Source organism: Pelobates fuscus, chromosome 1 (assembly GCF_036172605.1).
Source record: "Pelobates fuscus isolate aPelFus1 chromosome 1, aPelFus1.pri, whole genome shotgun sequence".
Lineage (NCBI taxonomy): Eukaryota > Metazoa > Chordata > Amphibia > Anura > Pelobatidae > Pelobates > Pelobates fuscus.
Genome location: NC_086317.1, coordinates 61,476,354 through 61,496,266, shown reverse-complemented (window position 1 = coordinate 61,496,266; position 19,913 = coordinate 61,476,354). Strand labels below are relative to the sequence as shown.

Genomic DNA, 19,913 nt, shown 5'->3' with positions numbered 1-19,913 from the left:
AGCAATATACTTTATTTATTCAAAGTTAATATGCAGTTTACACTTTATATGTATAGTGAAAAAAAATATAAAAGTCAATGCGGAAACTGGCTAAAAAAAACAGTGTCGTATCCAACATGGAGAAAGTTCAATCACCTGTACAGAAAGGCTGTATAGCATTAGGAAGGCAGTATCTTTATAATAGAATAGTCTCTCTCTATCTGGGCCGTCCAGGATTATTAATCACTGGAAGATGAAGGTTACTTCATGTCTGCAGCATGCGTTCCGAAGCAGTCATATGGAAGTTTTCTGTAGAAGAAGGTAATCTCTTCTGTTTCAGCAGGTCTAGGTTAATGGTGGTGGGTTTTTCTATATACTGCGCAGACACCCCCCCAATATACTGTGCAGACCCCCCCCCCAATATACTGTGCAGCCCCCCCCAATATACTGCGCAGACACCCCCCCAATATACTGTGCAGACCCCCCCCAATATACTGTGCAGACCCCCCCCAATATACTGCGCAGACACCCCCCCAATATACTGTACCCTCCCCTCGGATGGCTGAGGGTGTTGGGAGCAGGGAAAGACTGACCTGTGTCCAGATAAGTTTGGAGCTGATGATGTGAGTCCGCGCGTGCGCAGTTGAGGGGTAGGTAAATTTTATGGCCATTTCTCCTGTGAAATTTCCCTACACCACATTGCGCACGCGCGGTCTATTGGGTCCGCGCACGCGCAGTATAGGGGTATGGAGATTTCACAGGCGAAATGGCCATAAAATTTACCTACCCCTCAACTGCGCACGCGCGGTGTGTGAAGCGCTCTATGCCCAGCAGTGCGCACGCGCGATGACCCTCAGACGGGAGTACTATGAGGCGCGTGCGCACTGTGGGCTTAATGTCCCCGTCTTGCTGTAAAATCACCTACCCAGTCGTTGTGCGCTTGCGCGGCGGCGCACACCCCCTCCGAACGTCACTTCCGGTGCGGCCGCGTCACCGGAAGTGACGAGGGGTATGTCTTTTTCACGGGGTATGTCTTTTTGATAGAACCGGCTCATTCTGCCCTTGTTCTGTATGTGTACAGCAGCCGTGTTATCTCTAAGCCCCGCCCTCTCCCAGTGATGGCGTCACGTAGCCCCGCCCCATATCGCTCTGGACGTGCTGGCTGTCACACGTGCAGTGGGCGGTACATATATCGCTGTGACAGTGCGGACTGCACTTTGCTCGGTGCGAGCTGTCAGTGATACACAATGTCCCAGCTGCTGCTGTCCGCGGTGCGGGCTGGTTCCGGCGGACGTGCTCTCCGGTGCTCCTGCTCGCTCCGTGCCGCCCGGGCGCTGCATGGCTCCTCGTCCCGCAGCTCCCAGGGCCGCTCGCTGCTAATGGCGGCCGGGGCGGCGATGGTGGCCGGGCTGGCGGCTGGTTACAGCCATTTCCAGCGGGCGGAGATGGCCCCCAGGAGCCTGCCGCCGGTCAGCCCCCAGGGAGAGCTGGAGAGACGGTGTGAGGGCTTCATGGCTCCCCCTGTCTCTGGGCTCCAGGAGCTGCAGGCACACCGCGCGGACATGAAGACCCAGATGGAGCTGCTCATCATGGAGACCCAGGCAGAGGTGTGCAGGGCCCTGGCAGCGGCTGATGGAGGGGCCACATTCATTGTGGACAGCTGGCACAGGACTGAAGGTAAGTGCTGGACCTCAGTGTTGGCAACCATGGGCACCAGGGAGAGGTATTGGCCAGCCTGGCACTGGGGCAGAGGAGGGCACTGGGGCAGGTGAGGGGGCATAGGCCAGCCTGGCACTGGGTCAGGGAGGGGTGCATAGGCCAGCCTGGCACTGGGTCAGGGAGGGGTGCATAGGCCAGCCTGGCACTGGGTCAGGGAGGGGTGCATAGGCCAGCCTGGCACTGGGTCAGGGAGGGGTGCATAGGCCAGCCTGGCACAGGGTCAGGGAGGGTGGGCATAGGCCAGCCTGGCACTGGGTCAGGTAGGGTGGGCATAGGCCAGCCTGGCACTGGGTCAGGTAGGGTGGGCATTGGCCTGGCAGTGAGGAGGTGGGGTATTGGCGAGCCTGGCACTGAGAGGAGGAGGAGGGGGCGGGGGGTATTGGCCAGCCTGGCACTGAGAGGGGCAGGTAGGGGGGTATTGGCCAGGATTTTATTTTTTTCAGTTTTAGGTCAATATAGCCCAATTGGTTAAATGCTCCAAATCTGCTAACCCTCAAGGTTATATGTGACTGTGTGAATTGTCAATAAGTGTTAGAGGAATAAATACATCACTAATGGAGAAAATCCCAGACACTCATGCCAAAAACGCTGAGATGGAGTGTGTGTGTATATATGTATGTGTATATGTGTATATATATATATATATATATATGTGTGTGTTTGCTTCCATTGCGCTTTTCTTCCCAGTTATTGTTGCAGTAACATTTTTATTGCGGTGAAGCAACAAGGAACTGTCACTTCTCTAGAAGTGATGCTTCCTCCTTAACATTATCAGTGATGTTTTGTGCAATTTAAGTACTTGGAGGGAGCGGTTGAGTGCCAAACCAGCACAGAAATTTTTTTTAAATTCTGTAAACTATACTATGTTATGTGACATCATGGTTGTTTTAGCTTTAATTTTGCTCTTTGGATTTCAGTTTGATGCAATTTGGCATTTCCTGAATAAATCCCAAAGTGTATATTTACAGTTTTTGATGGACCTACAGTAGACGCAAGCATTTTCTATGTGGGAGAGAAATCCAGTTTGTCAGGAAACACATTGTGCTGTATCATTCTAAATATTTGAAAGGATTGCACTTGGTCCAACCGCATATACTGTACACTTATATTTCCTGTCTTCTAGACTGTTGTGTGTTTAATGTTCTGCATATATGTGAGTATTGTAATATTGCTTGATTCATAGACCATACACTTTGTATTCCCTGTTACAGGTGGTGGAGGTGTAAGCTGTGTATTGCAGGATGGCAATGTGTTTGAAAAGGCAGGTGTCAATGTATCTGTCGTTCATGGTTACCTCTCAGAGGAGTCAATTTTACAAATGAAAAGCCGGGGGAAAAACCTCAAGACCAAAGACGGTATACTTCTTACTCATTAAGACAAAAATGTTGTTCAGCTAAATATTTTGATTGATTATAAGATTCTTATGACTTTGTTTCATTTATAATTAAAAAAAATCTTAAAAGAATTGAGCACAGCTTGGATGTATTTGGAGCATGTGTGCCCACAAGGTAGGTCCTCAGATGTTTTAAAACCTCTTCCATGATGCTTTCTCATTCTAAAGGAATTCCAAAGACATGCAAAGCATCATGGGAGTTTTAGTTCTACAACATTTGGGGATTTACTTTTTGGGCACCCCTGACTCAGCAATATGTCCCCAAGTCTGTCTGATTATTGGTCTCCACTGTTCTCAGAGGGCTGTGCTCACTTACATAATATACTATATTTAGTTGCCTTTTGCATATGTGCTTTTTGTGTAGCCTTAATTTATATATTGTTATCCTTGTCTGTAATGATAACTCTTTAAAAACAAAACAGTGGGGCAATATATCCTTTTAGATAATGCACGTTACCTTGATGGCACCCTGGATAGCAATGTTCTGAAGCCAAGTCAAACTGATAAATTAGAGGGATTTAACTGTAAATATCTACCACCACCATGTAAAGTATTACAGAAGTCAAACATCCACTGTGTATTTGTTTAATGTTTCTATAAATCCATTATGGAGCTCATGCATTTATTTGATATTTGCATGAAATCGGGTAATTACAGTTCTGTTATTCCAAAGTAGCAGTGGTGAAAACATGGCAAACACAGTACATTTTTGCAGTTTGGTTATTTTGTCTACAATTTGCAGTTCCTTTTCTGATTCCTGGCCATTTGATTTTATGTTTAAGCATGATCAAAGACTAAAGCATACAAACAATACATTACACAAAGGAACACCTTGAAATGCTTGGTTTCTTGTTTTACTAAGAAAATACAGCAGCCTGTCTGATTCATCCAGAATGATTTTTATATATAATTTTTTACTTTTTTTTTTTTTTTTTTTTTATTATTATAAAGGTAAGCTACCATTCTGTGCCATGGGAGTTAGCTCTGTAATTCATCCCAAGAATCCTCACGTCCCGACAATCCACTTCAACTACAGATACTTTGAAATAGAGGAGGAAGACGGTAAGAGAAAATCAAATTTATATATATATTTATTTATTTTTTTTTTTTTTTTGGTGTGTGGTGGGTTCATTGGTTGTTTGAACCTACAGAAGCCTCACATTTTTCTTCCTAGTGTATATCTTCTGGAGTAAGTCTGTTACCTGATCATTCAGGATTTCACCTATGGCCTCTTAACTGCTAGCTGTGTTTAAAGTAATAATGCCAGGTGGTGGCAGATTAAACCAAATGTGCGAACACTCCAATAAGTAGTGGGGAGCCAATGCTATAACCACAAATTCTTATAATAAATATAGGGAGTTGTTGCATATTCATGAAGGCCACTTTGAAAGATGATTGGAGCATATTTTTTTTTTCAGAGGGAACAATATACAAGCCACTGGACATGAACCTTCTAGTTTTATTTTAAACCTGTAGATTACTATAACCTGCATGTCCTCAAGTGGAACATTTTTGTTTGGTTGGTTTTTAAATTTGTCATTAAACGTTTTTACAGTTTGGCTCACTTGAGTGGTTTTACTTTATTTTAAAAGGTAACAAGCAGTGGTGGTTTGGAGGTGGCACTGACCTTACCCCGACATATCTGAACAAGCAAGACGTTGTGCATTTTCACCAGACTTTAAAAGATGCCTGTGATAAACATGGCGCTGGGTATTACCCCCAGTTTAAGAAGTGGTAAGTGTATGGGACTTCATTGGTTAGACTGGGAAAAAATTCTTTAGGACCAGCCCACACTTGTGTTAAACTTAAAATGTTGCATAGATTGCTAACTCTGTGTTTGAAGATTTATCTTCCGTAAACCATAGCATTCTTGCTGTGAACAGGTCGGCTTGTTTGGAAAGATAGGAAATGTCACATGCTGCCTCTCTGAGTGCTGCTGATAAAGAGGGTGGGGTAATGGGGAGCATACTGGCACAAAATGCTTGTTTCTGGAAATAGGCTGTTCACTTCACTTTTTTTTTTTTTTTAATCTGGGCTAATTTGCCCTTCCCTCTTACACTGCAAGTCTTGTGTGTTTTTAATGATATGGTGACATCACAGACCTTTCGTAGCCCATCTGTGAAGCTGCAATGTTAATTTACCCCCTTAACCCCTTAAGGACCAAACCTCTGGAATAAAAGGGAATCATGACATGTCACACATGTCATGTGTCCTTAAGAGGTTAAACACTTTGTGTTATTCACAAAAGTGAGAATTGAAGGTGAATTTCAAATTCAAGTTACAAGTAGCTGAAACTGAAATTATTTTGTTGGCTATGCTTTCAGTTTGGCTACTTCAGGCTGAAATTTGAAATTCACTTTGAATTCTCACTTTAGTGACTAGTCTTGCAAATGTTACTTTACTTTCATCACAAAACTCCTTCCAGGTTATTCCCATTGTGATGTGTTTTGGGTATAGGGTGGTACTTTAAACACATTTAAAATTCTCTTTACTTCTTGACATCGGTTCTTTTGAATATGAGAATTAAACCACTCTGGTGCATAAGCACGTTGCTTCCAATTTCAGTGCATTGTCTGTAGCAGCAGTGGACTTGTGTTTGGTTAAGTGACAAACCTGTAACACATAAAGTGGCTGAGCCAAGTGACTGAATTACCCGAAATACTAATTTGCTAAGTATGGATTAATCAGGAGTCCTGGAACTTTCACTCCTAGAAAATGTTCTATGTTTGTAACGACTATCCTTAAATAGAGAATGTGGAAGCCTTTTTCAAAACAATGCTTGGCTTTGGTTTTGTTTTAGTTTTTAACATGTTAAAGTGCAAAAAAAAAAAAATTGGTTTTAATACCCATAACAGTTTGAGGTTAATCTTCACCACCTTTGGCTTACTTTGTAGGTGTGATGACTACTTCTTCATTAAGCATCGTGGAGAACGACGGGGTGTTGGGGGTATATTTTTCGATGACTTGGACTCTCCAACAAAGGAAGAGGTCTTTCAGTTTGTGGAAAGCTGTGCCAAAGCTGTAGTGCCATGTTACATCCCTATAGTTGAAAAACACAAGAATGATTCCTTTTCGCCAGAAGACAAACTGTGGCAGCAGTTAAGACGAGGGCGGTAAGTTTCTTTATGTATTTATTACGATATGCCAACATACAATCCTAATTATTTATAAAATATTTTACCAGGAAAGATACATTGAGATTTCTCTCGTTTTCAAGTATGTCCTGGGTCCACAAAACATTGCGTTGTTACATTAGGGTACAATAAAATACAAAACAATATTAATACACAATAAATACAAAATTTAACATAGAACAGGTTGGAAATATATACTTTGTGATGGCATTTAGGAAATCTGGTCACTTCTGATGTGTGCAACATTGTCTGTATAAGCCACTCTCCAAGTCTTGTAGTATTCCTAGGGTTCCTTCAGTGAAATGTACATGCTAGCCCCATTGTAGGGATCTACTGTCGGTCTGGCCGATATTCTGTATTTTCAGCAATATCGGTATCGGCCAATAAAGATGCGTTTTTTTTTTTTTTTTGTTTTTTTTCTCATACCTACACAAACACTCACTGCATTCACTACACACACATTCTTGAAAACATAAATTCTGACTGGCATTTATATTTTGTGCATTTACCTGAATACGTTTTTATGGCATAAAATAATAAACCTGTTCAGTTAACAGTAGATTTATTTAGAAATGGTTATTTAAAAAAAGTATTAAACTACTTGACAAATTGAGAGTGCGTTTTGTTTCCGTGTATCAACTGTATTATGTAAAACGTACATTTGCATATTCCTGTTCAAGTTCTCACTTGCTTCTTGTTTTCATTAACTTTAGATAAGAGCCTGATTAGAATATATATTAAAAATAAGTTGACCTGTTTAATTTTTTTTTTAATTTTTTTTTTTTTTTTTTAGGTACGTGGAATTTAACCTTGTATATGACAGAGGGACAAAATTTGGTTTAGCAACCCCAGGATCCAGAATTGAAAGTATCCTTATGTCCCTGCCATTGACTGCCAGGTAGGTCGTTTTCATGCCTCCATAATTGTTGTAGAGATGGTCTGTATTTGTTATGGGTGAAGGGGGCAGGTGTGATGCAAGTAATACTGGTTATTGGAGTATTGACTAAAGAGGTAATTTGTCAGGACTTAAATGGTTAGGCCAACTCAAAACTTTGTGGAGTTGGAGAATAATGTTTTAATATTGGATAGTTTGGCTTAAAGTTTACAATTTGTTCATAGATTCTTTTTGTTTTTTTATTTTTTTATGTATTCCTCAGTTCAGTAACATTATGCTAATGAAGCGTTTGCACAATCTTAAGGTTTGTTCAGCAAACCTGTAACTGGGGGAAAGTGTCTGGAGATTTTTTATTTATTTTTTGTCTGAACGAACTGTATGCAATATTCTCCAAATTAAAATGGTTTACACTTCTGATAGTACGGCTTAAAATGTGCAACTAGCCAGATTTCAGTATATTGGATGCAATTCTTTATTAAAATTCCCCACACTGAAAAATAAAGTGTTTATAATGTATGGAATATTTGTCACAATGTTTTTAAATAAAACTCATTTTGTATGCTCCTTTTCAGATGGGAGTACATGCATTCCCCACCCCCAGATTCCAAGGAGGCTGAAATATTGAATGTTCTTCGAGAACCTAAAGACTGGGTGCAGTAGTGTCTGGTTTAATTTCACTGGAAATTTGAAGACCCCGAATTGCATGTTGCAAATCTACAAATGCCTTTTTCCATCCTTTACCTTCTAGTTTCACAATGATGTTTAATGTGACAATTATCTGGTGGTCTTGGTGTATTGTAATCTTTGATCAGTTCCTTATGGCCACTTTATGGCCTGTAAACTATCAAAGTGCATACTGAGTAATGCAATTTACTATTGATTAGTAGTATAATCTCATATCTGTAGTCAGTGCCTTTTTATTACAAAAATACAAATCTTTGTCAAGTATTTTATAATAATTATAAATTTTGTATCACTATATGTATCACTAAATTTTGTATCACTATACTAAAATCACTATATGAAGCAGATATTGCAGTACCCAGACACCAGTTGCACAGATTATGAAAACCATTAAGAATCACAAACTGTATTTATACTATTAAAGGGAAACTATTGAACAGACTTTTAACTATTTCACTATTTATAACTCGCCCACTGAATGTTTTACTGCAAATCTCTAGAACATGCTGCTACAGTGATACCTGCAGTGACTGTAAAGTAACCTGTCCACCTGGTCTGAAATTCCCATTGTGCTCTTTAGGATCATTTTGTATATCCAAAAAAATTCTGCTGTGCAAGGGTTGTTTGGTATACCAGCAGTGGTAAGTGTATTTTTACTAGGTACTGATTCATGATTGGCTAGATATCCACTTTCTGTGTATATTGTACAGCGATGCGGAATCTGTTGGCGCTTTATAAATATGAATCTGTAAAGCAGGTCACTTACACTGCATATAATTTAATGTGTCAAAATATGTCAGACAAGTTATCATTACTTTAGGCTACTGCCTACCAAAAAAAACACAATTGTTTTCATGTATAATTGATGCAGATTTCTGTGTGTTTAAAATCCACAAATTAAGAGTACAGGGAGTGGGGGGCAGGGAAACTACTGATTGAGATTTTGTAAATTAAACTTTCTAGTAGTATAAAATTTACAGAATGTGCCAGACATTGGTTGTGTAGGATTTAAAGTGGTCTCTTTGTATTTGTAAAATTCAGCTATGAACCCTCAACATGCATTTTATAGGCCTCTGTATTTATATCCACTATCAAAGTGCAATTTTTACAATAAAATATTCATAACTTTAAACTTTTTTTTTTTTAATGCAGTGTTATGGTGTTTACATGGGAAGTGCTCTTTTGTGATGTCAATCACTGTCTAATAACAGCCTAATGCAGGTTTTAGGAAAATGCTACTAAAGGGTCTCATAGCACAACCTTTCAGAAATGTGATTTCCTAAAATTCTACTGTGGGATAAGGGGTTATAATATATATAATGCCACATTTCACCATATAATTAAATAAATGGCCAAACGGTCCTATCAAGTGATTCTATCTATCCTAATCTATCGCTTGATTTCCCCTCCACCTGGAAATAAAATTGTATATTCTCAAAGGATCGCACTCTTAACTACTAATATTTCATCCAGACAAAAAATAAATTAAATTCTTTCTACCTATATAATCTGCATGTGTAGACCTGACTTATAGTCCAAATTTTAGGCTAAAATGGCTGACCCGCAGAATTATTCAAATGTAGCGGGTTTTTGTCCTATTTGAAATCTACTTTAAATTGGTGATACTTCACTCTGACAGCCATCCATTCGGAATTGCCATAACAATGTTATCCGTGACGGTCACTGTCTTATTAAACTGTGCAGTGATATTACGAAGTCATCCAGGAGTAATTCACACCTTGCCTCGGACAGAGCCTTCCACGTGGCAGACAATGTAATAGAAGTGGCAGAGAAATCTAAGAATTGTTCCTGAGAGTCTCCCACTAAAATTAGTGGTTCTGCAAAAGTTCCTAAAGGAAATAAACTGATTGCATCCTTGAATATGGGGACATTGACTCTCTAGAATGTGCTCCGTATTTATATTGCTGTGCATGGTGATTATCAGTTTGATCAATAGAACCTTCTTGCAGGGACTCTTCTGCCATAGTGGCTCCGAGACTGAGGAGCTTACCTCTCCTAAAGGTGTAGTTTGCCTATTTACATGACAGCGTTGGTCTGCAATCATCTTTTGCATCAACTGACTCCGCTCAAGTGGAGGTTCTCGTGGGATTTTTCTAATGGAACCTGTTCCTTGGTTCTCCTTTGGGAGGGATTACAAGGGGTTCTTGAAGACTTCTTCCCCCACCCCCCCCACAGCATAATTTCATCCCCTTACTTGCCCTACCTAAATACCTACAATGAGGTTCAAGTTAATATGTATGAGGAAGCAAGACAATCCCAATGTTCCTTACCCTCCTCCATTGGTCACGTCTTGCCACAAACAGCCAGACTACACATTAGATTATACCCTCTTGATCTATATATTTAGACTGGCCAGATGCAAACACTTTTGTTACTTCTAGTTTTCTATTGGTGGATAAGAAGATACAGTAAAGGCATGCTTTTTCCTAACAGATAAACATGCACTGGTGTGAGATTCTACATTTAAAATTTTAGAACTTATCTTTGTTAAATATTTAATAAAATAATAAAATTCGTGGAAAGTGACTGGTCCCATTTTAGATTAGTTTATGCTGTTGCTTATGATTATGACTTTGATTTTTAAATATTTTTTATATATATCAATCTATTTCAAGCAAGACACAGTGCGGTTAATATTTGGAATACCTCTGTCATATTTTTCTATCTAAATTGGAGAATCATGGAAAAGGTAGTCCACAACAGCTGGAGGTGCATAGAGTAGCGATCACACTTAACATTAGAAAGAAATTTTGATTAATTCCATCTGCATCTTGAGAAATTGCCTCAAACAAACCATTTGGAGATAAATAAAATGAGGACAATCTACCTAAATTCTCCAAAAATAAATTCCAGTTTATCAAAAGTATTTACTGTAATTTTAGACCTTGACATAAACTGATGGTAATGAAATATACACTGTAAATTCACAGCAATCCTCTGGGTGTGCTAGAGGTCACAGATCATTTATCTCTTATTTCATTTTTTTTTCGGTTTTGCTTGCAATTCCATTAGGGATTATACCATAATTTACCGCAATTAATCTTGTTGGGGTTGGGGGTTATTGTTCTATGCATAATCCCTTATATTCATCTTTGTGGTCTAACACTGTATGATTAGAAAAACAGTTTGCTTATTCATATTTTTTTTATTGGTATTATAAATGTATGAAATGGTACAACTGATATTTTAGTGGCTGCTGATTGTATATATTTCACAAGCTGTGGTGTGCTCATCTATTTAAACATTTTGAATTCTCTTTCCGGAACACTGGTAGGAAAACAATGGCTTTAAAATCTGATTGCCTTGCAACACCATCCTTTAGTTTACAAAGAGTCAGTGGCGTAACCTGGGAGGTGCTACAGTGGCGGTAACCCTGGGCACAAAATTCTTACGGGCATAAAAAAAAAAAAAAAAAAGTAGCAATATTACATTTTAAAAAGCGTGCCCTCACACAAAAATCTCCCACAGTTTTAACATTCTACACAGTTTTCAACATGGTGGGGAAAATAAATGTCACGTATTTTTCTTGCTAATTACAGCCATGCTGTCCTCGTGTAATCCATATTGGTAAATGACATGACGGCTACTAATAGCGTGAATTCCCGTTTAAGGAATCCACTGGTATCTTCAAACAGGAAAGCACGCTATTAACAGTCATGTAAATGGCAATTTAATGGTTTCATACTGGTGCGCCGGTAACTGGGGCCTGGATAGCCTCGCTCCTCCTTCCATAGCCACCTCATCTCAGTGATATGTGTCACACTGGGGAGTGCTAACAGTCCATGGGGCACAATACTTGCCTTGCTCCAGGAGCTGGCAATCCATGCTATACCAATGCTTTTTTTTAAGAACTGTGTGTTCTAATGTTTTGCCTATTTGTTGCCCCTGTGTACCATCTGCCCCCTAGTTGTGAAACACTATTAGACTAAACATAATGTAACAACATAACTGGATTAAAAAATATATATACATATTTTTTTTTTTTTATCTTAATTCTCTGAAATGTATAACAACTTGCCCAGCAAATTAGCAGTAGCCCAGTATAACATCTCACAGGAAAACATAGCTGCTGTGGGGAATAAATGGGGATCGAAGTCTCATCATCCCAACCCCTCAGTCATTGTAATATCTTAATTTTCCAGTAGGGATTTCCAAGTCAGATCATCTGCTGCTGGAGATTAAGTCTAATCTTTGTCTTCTAACTGCACAATCCCTTGGTATCTCAAACTGTGCCATACTTACTATTTTGGGCTTTCAGATAACCCGGCTGTATATGCTGAGAAGTAACATTTAGGCCAATGTAACTGTAGCTGCGCATCAATGACATTCCTTGATGAATGTCATCAAGTGAGGGAATAGACAGAGCCGAGCAACGTCTCCGGAAAATGCTAACCTGTCAGTATTTTATAATTATTCTAAGATTAAGTTGTTATTAGAAATCAAGCACTCAAAAATCTAGAATATAAAATTACCAATACTTTTTTGTTAAATCGGTATTGTCACCGTTATAAGCATAACTAGAGGTGCTGAAGTTCCAGATGTCAAGTTTTTTTTTTTTTGTAAATTTGATTTTTATTAACGTGTTTGCATTGTCATTTCAACAGGAGATAGGCACAGTATAAAAGGACTCGCAGGTCCCTAGCAATAAAGACAAGTGTTAGATGCAGCCGGGCTCGCAGGCCCCAAGAAAATCAAGTGGACTCGCAGGTCCCGTTTTCCTCATTGACAATTTGGTTCTCTATTATGCATAGTTAGTGTTAGTCGTTCAATTGAGACTCGCAGGTCTCATCGCTTCTTAAGGGTTTGTGGATGCGCAGATCCAGTAGTTGTCTGTTTCGACTCCACGTATGTACCATGGTCTTGAGCCGTTTGGCTCTCTGCTATTGTCGTATGGGTTTACATTTAGATTTCAATTTCAATTATAGGTCTGTGTATCATGGATTTCTAACATTGTGCTCCCTCTGTCCTCGGCAGTAGGACAGTGGGTTAAGTTGGTCCCGTTCCCCTTGGTCGGTTTGGGTGGGTTCCCAAGATCCTAAAATGTTAAAATGTATGGGGATAAAAAAATGCACTTTACCCTGGAGAGGGGGAGATATTAAAAATGTTTTAGGAAGAACAGAAATGGAGTGGGTCTACAAGCTACAGACCCTCTCACCTCAGGGTCTAAATGCAGACTTTGATCTGCATAATTTTTTATGAATATACTGCTTTACTTTCTATTTCATTTTTATATTCCTAATAACTATTGGTTATATTTTGATTAACTTTCCATTCTTCCATTGTCACCAGTTTTATCCTAAGTATTCATTTTATCTTATTTTATTTTATTTTATTTTATTCTATTTAACCTATTGCCATCAATTCCTGTCCCCTTCCCTTTACCTATTTCCCTTCTGACGGCGTTTTTCGCCGTCTAGTATTTTGAATCTCACAGGCACCCGTCCGTGCCCTTGAGTAAGCAGCTCGCTGGTAATTCACTGAGCGAGCTGCTTCCTGGTCTCCGCCCCCCCGTGCGTGCGCACATCTGACCGGCACTACTACAAGCCCCATGAGGCTTAGCCCTATAGTAGTGCCGGCGGAATAAAGTTTTCACGGGGAGGGGCTTATACCGCACGCGCATAGCGCTCGGATACTACGTTTCCCATACACCCTAAGCCCGATCATGTGACACAAGTTCAATAATCTTAAAGTTATGTTTTAAGCTTCGTTTTTTATATTCCTGTGTTCCTTTATGTATATACTACTTATGACTATTTATATGCACATTTGTTTTCAACTTATTTAGGGTATAACAGTGTTTTAATCTAAGTGTTTTTTGATTGGCCAATCATTCTTTGGCGCAAATTTTAACAATTTACATTGTCTTATATAACTGTATCTTGCCAGGTATAATGCTATATTACCATTTTGAAAAAGCCTGTTTAGGTGAAACGCGTTAATGGTTTTAAATTGTGTATTTTTAAATATTAAAAGTGATTTTGGTTACCTTCTCTATAGGACCAATTCCTTTTTTATTTGACAATTATTTTTATTAATCCTGGCAGTTCTACATTTTATTTTTCCTTTTTTTTATATATATATATAGTTCCATAATTTTATTTTTCCTTTTTATATATATACATATATTTCTTATCATTATTATTTTATTTTACAACCACTACTATTTTTACCTTTCACACTCGGATCCTGATCCAAAGAAATCCTAGGTGGGGATTATTCCACCAGTGCCCTATTAATAGAGCAGTATTTCCTGCTCTATATTTGTAAGTATAATTTTTATCTACTGTTATTTCACATACCCTGCCTACTGAGAGCACTATTGTTGTTTCCTATCCATTCCGGAGTACCAAGGTTGGATCGCCAGACGTCTTCTCCAGTACATCCTGGTAGCGGGGATCATACCGCTGCAACGCCTATAAGTCCAGAGCTGGTCCAAAGCTCCCACAAATGTGAGTGTATTATCATATTATTTTCTCACTTCACCCTTGGAGCCGCAATTCTTCACTATTGGCAGTTTGTCGTGTCTCCTATTTTGTCTCCACATATACGGATTATCCTACTACCCGGACGGATCAACTCCTGAGGACTGTACAGATATCCCACCAAGCTATATCAGTGAGACTCTCTTCAAATATATATTTTTCTACAGACTATTTTTTCACCTGGTTCAAAGAGACTTACACTTTCCGTTGTTACCAAATTGTGACCATTTGGTCTGGTTTACACTGTACTGTATTTTACTGTATCTTATTTTTTAGCGCAGCCCTTTCCCCCCGTTGTTTCATTGGGTTCCACCTTGTGTCCTAATTTTAACAATCTATAGGCTTTGCCTCTAATTGGCCATGGCTTTCGAGTGGCCACTAGGATGTCTTCGTTTACGGGTAGCTTTGACCCACTGTAAGTTTCTACAGTCAAGTGGGGTCCGTCAGTGTGTTCTCCTCGGGAATTGGGGAAGGGTAAACAGGGGGGGGGTGGGGCGGTCGGGTTGGTCGTCTGTCAGTGGTCCTCTGTCGACTTGAGTGTTCGGTTTCCAAGTTCTATCGAGTGGTCGGGGGGAGGGCGTCTGTGGTTGTCCTAAGGTCTAGTTGGAATTGTGGTTTTGCTGTCTCTAAGATCCAGTATGTCCATAGTTCTGTATATGTCGTCAGGGTAGCGTTTGTCGTCATTGTTAGTTCTTCTATTGTCCTTAGTTCCTCCATCTGGTTGAACCAAGCCAGCATTGATGGTGTGACTGGTTTCTTCCAGAATTGAGGAAGTACTCGTTTGGCTACGTTCAATATTCTGATTGTCATAGATTTTTTATATTTTGAGTGGGGGGCTGGTGTGTGGTGTAAGAGCATTGCGGCCGGTTCCAGGGGGGGTGGGTATTCTGTAAACTTCCTTAACATTTTGTGTATCCCCCTCCAGTACGGGGTGACCAGTGTGCAGTCCCACCAGATATGTTTCAGTGTGCCTTCCTCCTGTCCGCATCTCCAGCACAGGCTAGACGTGTTTGGGTTCATTTGGTGTAGGAGGTGTGGTGTCTTGTACCAGTGCGTCAGGAGTTTGTAGGCCGTTTCCTGCGTTTTACTGTGTGTGGAGCAATGGTGTGTGAGGTAGCATATTGATTCCCATTCCCTTTCCGTGAGTGTGACACCTAGGGTTGCTTCCCATTTTCCCATGAAACGGGGCGGTTCAGTCGGGAGTTCCGACTGTAGCATGGAATACAAGAAGGATATCCCGTGGGGTAGTGGGTCTGGTTGCGCGCTGATTTTTTCCATTGTGGTATACTCCCTTGCAAGCGCTGGACCATGTGGTAGGGTGTGTATGAAGTTAGTAAGTTGGGCATAGCGAAAACGGTGCATGAATGTGGGGGGTGTCTCCCCTAGCAGATCTGTTAGCCGTCTACAGGCCCCTCCCTGGAGAATGTGGTGCAAGCGTGGGGATGCGTTCGGGACGATGTCCCTGAGGGCTCGTGGGTCTAGTCCTGGGGGAAAGTCCTCATTCTGTGTTAGTGGCATGAGGGGGGAGGGGTAGGGTGACATGTTTCCCTGTCGTTGGGCCTTCTGCCATACTTCCAGTGTGTTTTTCGTGTATATGGACATGTCATGTCCTTCCTTCGAGCCGCGACTCCATGGGAGTCCTGCGATCGGTCTACCTGCCTCCATTTCTTCTACCGTTTTCCACAGTTTGTGTACCCCGTTCTTAGACCATTCTACAACCCTCTGTAGGTGTGTGGCCACATAGTATAGCTGGAAGTCCGGGAGGGCTAGTCCCCCCTTGTCCTTGGGTCTGGTCAGTGTGGAGAATTTTATTCTGGGCTTCCCTCCTCCCCATATGTATCTGGTCATCTCTTTCCTGAGTGTTACGAAGAAGGGTCTTGGAATTACAATGGGGATGGCCTGTAGAAGGTACAGGAGGCGCGGGAGGAAATTCATTTTTATGACCTGTACTCTCCCTAGCCACGAGATATGGGGATACGACCATTCCCTCATGTCCCTCTGGAACGTCTGTAGGATGGCCGTGAAGTTGTCCCTGTACAAGTCTCCCGTGTGTTTGGTCAGCCAGATTCCCAGATATTTAATTTTGTTTTCGGCCCATTGGAAGGGGAAGCTATGTCTCAGGGATTCCGCCCTTGCTTGGGGTACGCTGACGTTTAGGATGTGTGATTTCCCGTAATTAATTTTCATATTAGATATGTCCCCAAATGTTTGTAGTTCTTTCATTATATTCGGTAGGGTAATTACTGGGTTGGTCACCATAAACAGCAGGTCGTCGGCGTATGCCGCCACCTTATGATGTACTGGGCCTGTCGTGAGGCCTGTGATGTCTGCGTTGTGTCTGATATGTGTGAGGAACGGCTCCAAGGCCAGAGCGAATAGGAGCGGCGACAGGGGACACCCCTGTCTGGTGCCATTGTGGATGGTGAAGGCGCTCGTCAGCGCCCCGTTAACCAGTACCTGGGCCGTAGGTTCTCGATAAAGTGCCTCTATCCATTGTCTGAGGTGGGGGCCCAGACCCATGTGGGCTAGTGTTTCAAAGAGGTACTCCCATCCCACCCTGTCGAAGGCCTTCTCCGCGTCCGTGGATAGCAGGAGAAGGCCTCCGGCAGTCCTCCCGGTGCCGTGCATGAGGGTAAGTGCCCTGATGGTGTTGTCGCGGGCCTCGCGCCCCGTCACGAACCCCACCTGATCAGGGTGGATCAGAGAAGGGATGTGCCTCGTGAGGCGCGTGGCCAGGACCTTAGCTAGGAGTTTGACGTCGCAGTTTATCAGCGAGATTGGCCTGTAGTTCCCACATAATTCTCTGTCTTTGCCATCTTTGGGTATGACAGTTATGTGGGCCGTCAGGGCTTGCTTGGGGATACATTCCCCTTCCCTTACTGCGTTGAACGCTTCCACCATTGGAGGAAGTAGCTCCTCCGCGTATGTCTTGTAATATTTCACCGGCAGGCCGTCCGGCCCTGGGCTTTTACCGGGTTTGGTGTTCTTGATAGCCGCAGCTAGCTCTTCTATTGTAATGGGTTCATCGAGCACTTCGGCTGTTTCAGCGTCTAGGGTCGGCATTGGGTACTTAGCTAGGTATGTTTGGATCGAATGGCGAAGGCGGGCCTTCGCTGGTTCTGTCTGGGGCTGCGGGAGTGTGTAGAGATCCGTGTAGTATGCGCGGATCGCTGTCATGATGTCCGATGGGATGCGGTGTATGGACCCTCCTTTGTCCCTGATCTTGTCAATATATGTATGTTGCCGTCGTTTCTTTAGCATAGCCGCCAGGAGCTTGCCGCTCTTGTTCCCGTGTAGGGTGAAGAAGGCTTTATGTCTGGCTGCGTCCCTGTGATGTTTAGAGTGGATTAATGTGGCCAATTCCCTCCTCAGTTGTAGGAGGCGGGACTGGAGCTTGTGGTTCGGGTCGAGTTTGTTTTGGTCGTCTGTTTGGTGTATTTCCTCTAGGAGGCCTGCTAGTCTTAGTGCTGTTTGTTTCTTTATGAGCGCTCCTTGTTGAATGTAGTGTCCCCTTATTACTGATTTGTGTGCTTCCCATCGTACTGTCGGGGACGTGTGTTCGGCTGTGTTGAGGGACAGGTAGTCTCTAATTTTGTCGCCTATCAGGGTTACGACCTCTGGGTTAGTTAGAAGATATTCGTTTAATCTCCATTTCGGGGTGGTGGGGCGAAAGAGTGGTGATTTTAGTTTGATGGTGACTGGCGCGTGGTCTGACCACGTCGCCGTACCAATCGTGGCTTGAGTGACCAGTGGGAGGTCGTAGTGTGTGGTGTATATGTGGTCTATGCGAGAGTACGAGTTGTGCGGGTGGGAAAAGAAGGTGTAGTCTCTTGTGTCTGGGTGGTGGGCTCTCCAACAGTCGACCAGGCGGTGGCTGCGGAGTAGTGATTTAACGGTTTGCCGTTGTTGCGTGGATATGTGGGAGGTGCCTGACGATGTGTCCCATGTTGGGTCCATTGTCATGTTAAAGTCCCCCCCTAGTATGAGGGTTCCCTCCTTAAATTCCATGAGTCTGCGGAGTGTTTGTTTGAGGAAGCTGTAGTGCCGTGTGTTGGGGGCATATACTGTTGCGAACGTGTATGGGCGCTCTGCTATTTTCCCTTTGAGGAATAGGTATCTGCCTTCGTCATCTGTCGTGCATTCTCCCCCCTGGAACGGCACGCTCTTGTGGAGTAGTATCGCTGTTCCCCTGGCCTTACCCCCGTGATAGTCACTGTAGTAGCCTTGCGTGTAGCGGTGGTCAGTCAGTTTGGGTCTGGCCCCTTTCTTGAAATGCGTTTCTTGTATCATAACTACTGAGGCCCTCCGCTCGTGAAAGTCCCTCAGTGCCCCGGATCTTTTCTCCGGTTTGTTAAGTCCCTTTGCGTTAATAGTAATTACTTGTAGGGGAGCGGGCGTCAGGGCCATGTCTGTCTTCTCGTGTCTTGGGTGGGTGTCCCTTCCAGTTCCTAGTCCCCGTTATGTGAGCAGTTCTAAAGTAGGTCTAGGGTCGCAGTCAGGGGGGGGCCGTCCGTTGTCCAGTAGGGGTGGTAGTGGGGTATGCAGGGGGGGGGAGGGGTAGGGTTACGTGTAGTCTGTGTCTCGGTCTCTCGACCGTTAGGTGTAGACGTCGGGGAGTCACAGTCCTCGGCACCACCAGTGGTGCACGTGGGTTGCTCACCGTTTGGTCGGCGTCTCTCCTGTCAGGCGGTGGTCGGGTGTCCGGGCGTCTGTGTCGGCGTCTTAGTGACATGTCTCCAGGTGTCCCTGTACGGCTCTTAAGTGGTGGTATAAAGGGCTTGTTCGTCTTCCCCGTCTCTTTGTGTTTCTCTTCCTGGGTTTGTGAGTGTTGATGGTCTCGCGTGTGTATTATGTCCGGTCACTATTGTGAGGTGTAGCATAAACAACAGCATTAACAGTGAATTAATCCTCTCAACAAATATATACAATTAACTGGCAGTTCAAACATTATTAAAGAAGAACATTAAGCGTGTCACTATCCCCCTCCCCCTGGTCCCTCCGGCTAAGCTAGCTGGGGTGCAGTGACTAGGTCCCCTTTCCATTGGGCTGCGTGGATGTATCTGGTTTTAGTGCTGGCGCCTACGAGGCCAGGGCCCGGTCTGGGTCATTCCTATTACCTTTGAAGCTGTTAGGCCTCACTGCTGGTGTTTTGGGCGCAGCCGGTACAGCGGGCCCCCCAGGGCCCAGGCTCCCGCCTCCCCTGAGCCCCGTGGTGTCCACCGCGCCGTCGGCCCCGGGCTGGGCAGCCTCTACCTGACTACTGTCTCCCAGGCACCCCTGTCGGTTGCGCCCCCCGCCCCAGGTGGGCCCCGCCGGCGCCACCGCCCGCCTGCTCCCCGAAGTTCGTCACAGGGCAGGTGGGTGACAGCAGCCGGGCCCAGCCAGCGCGAAGGGCCCCCCCTAGTTCACATTGCACAGCATATACGATACAGTGATAATTAACAATGGTCAGGTTCCCGTCCCGCTACCCCCTCCCTCCAAGCGAGAACCTCATCAGTGTGGGGGACCCCCTCAGGTTATAATAAACAGCTTATTTGGTATAATAAAAGTGAATAGCTTTAAGTACGTTCCCATCCCATTACCTCCCTCCCCTCGGGTGGGAACCC

At 43.1% G+C, this 19,913-nt stretch overlaps 1 protein-coding gene across 1 annotated transcript; it reads left to right on the top strand.

The window, feature by feature from the left end:
- Positions 1 to 1,171: 1,171 nt before the first annotated feature.
- On the top strand, positions 1,172 to 8,087 carry CPOX (coproporphyrinogen oxidase). Its single transcript, XM_063443352.1, has 7 exons — positions 1,172 to 1,656; positions 2,910 to 3,053; positions 4,043 to 4,153; positions 4,684 to 4,825; positions 5,986 to 6,204; positions 7,019 to 7,123; positions 7,693 to 8,087. Exons 1-7 carry the CDS (start codon positions 1,227 to 1,229, stop codon positions 7,778 to 7,780), a joined length of 1,239 nt encoding a protein of 412 aa, XP_063299422.1. The 5' UTR covers positions 1,172 to 1,226; the 3' UTR covers positions 7,781 to 8,087.
- The last annotated feature ends 11,826 nt before the right edge of the window (positions 8,088 to 19,913 follow it).

Coding starts and splice junctions, on each gene's coding strand:
- CPOX (XM_063443352.1), top strand. CDS start 1,227: ATGTCCCAGCTGCTGCTGTCCGCGGTGCGGGCTGGTTCCGGCGGACGT. Junction 1,657..2,909: donor CAGCTGGCACAGGACTGAAG/GTAAGTGCTGGA, acceptor TCCCTGTTACAG/GTGGTGGAGGTGTAAGCTGT. Junction 4,826..5,985: donor TACCCCCAGTTTAAGAAGTG/GTAAGTGTATGG, acceptor CTTACTTTGTAG/GTGTGATGACTACTTCTTCA.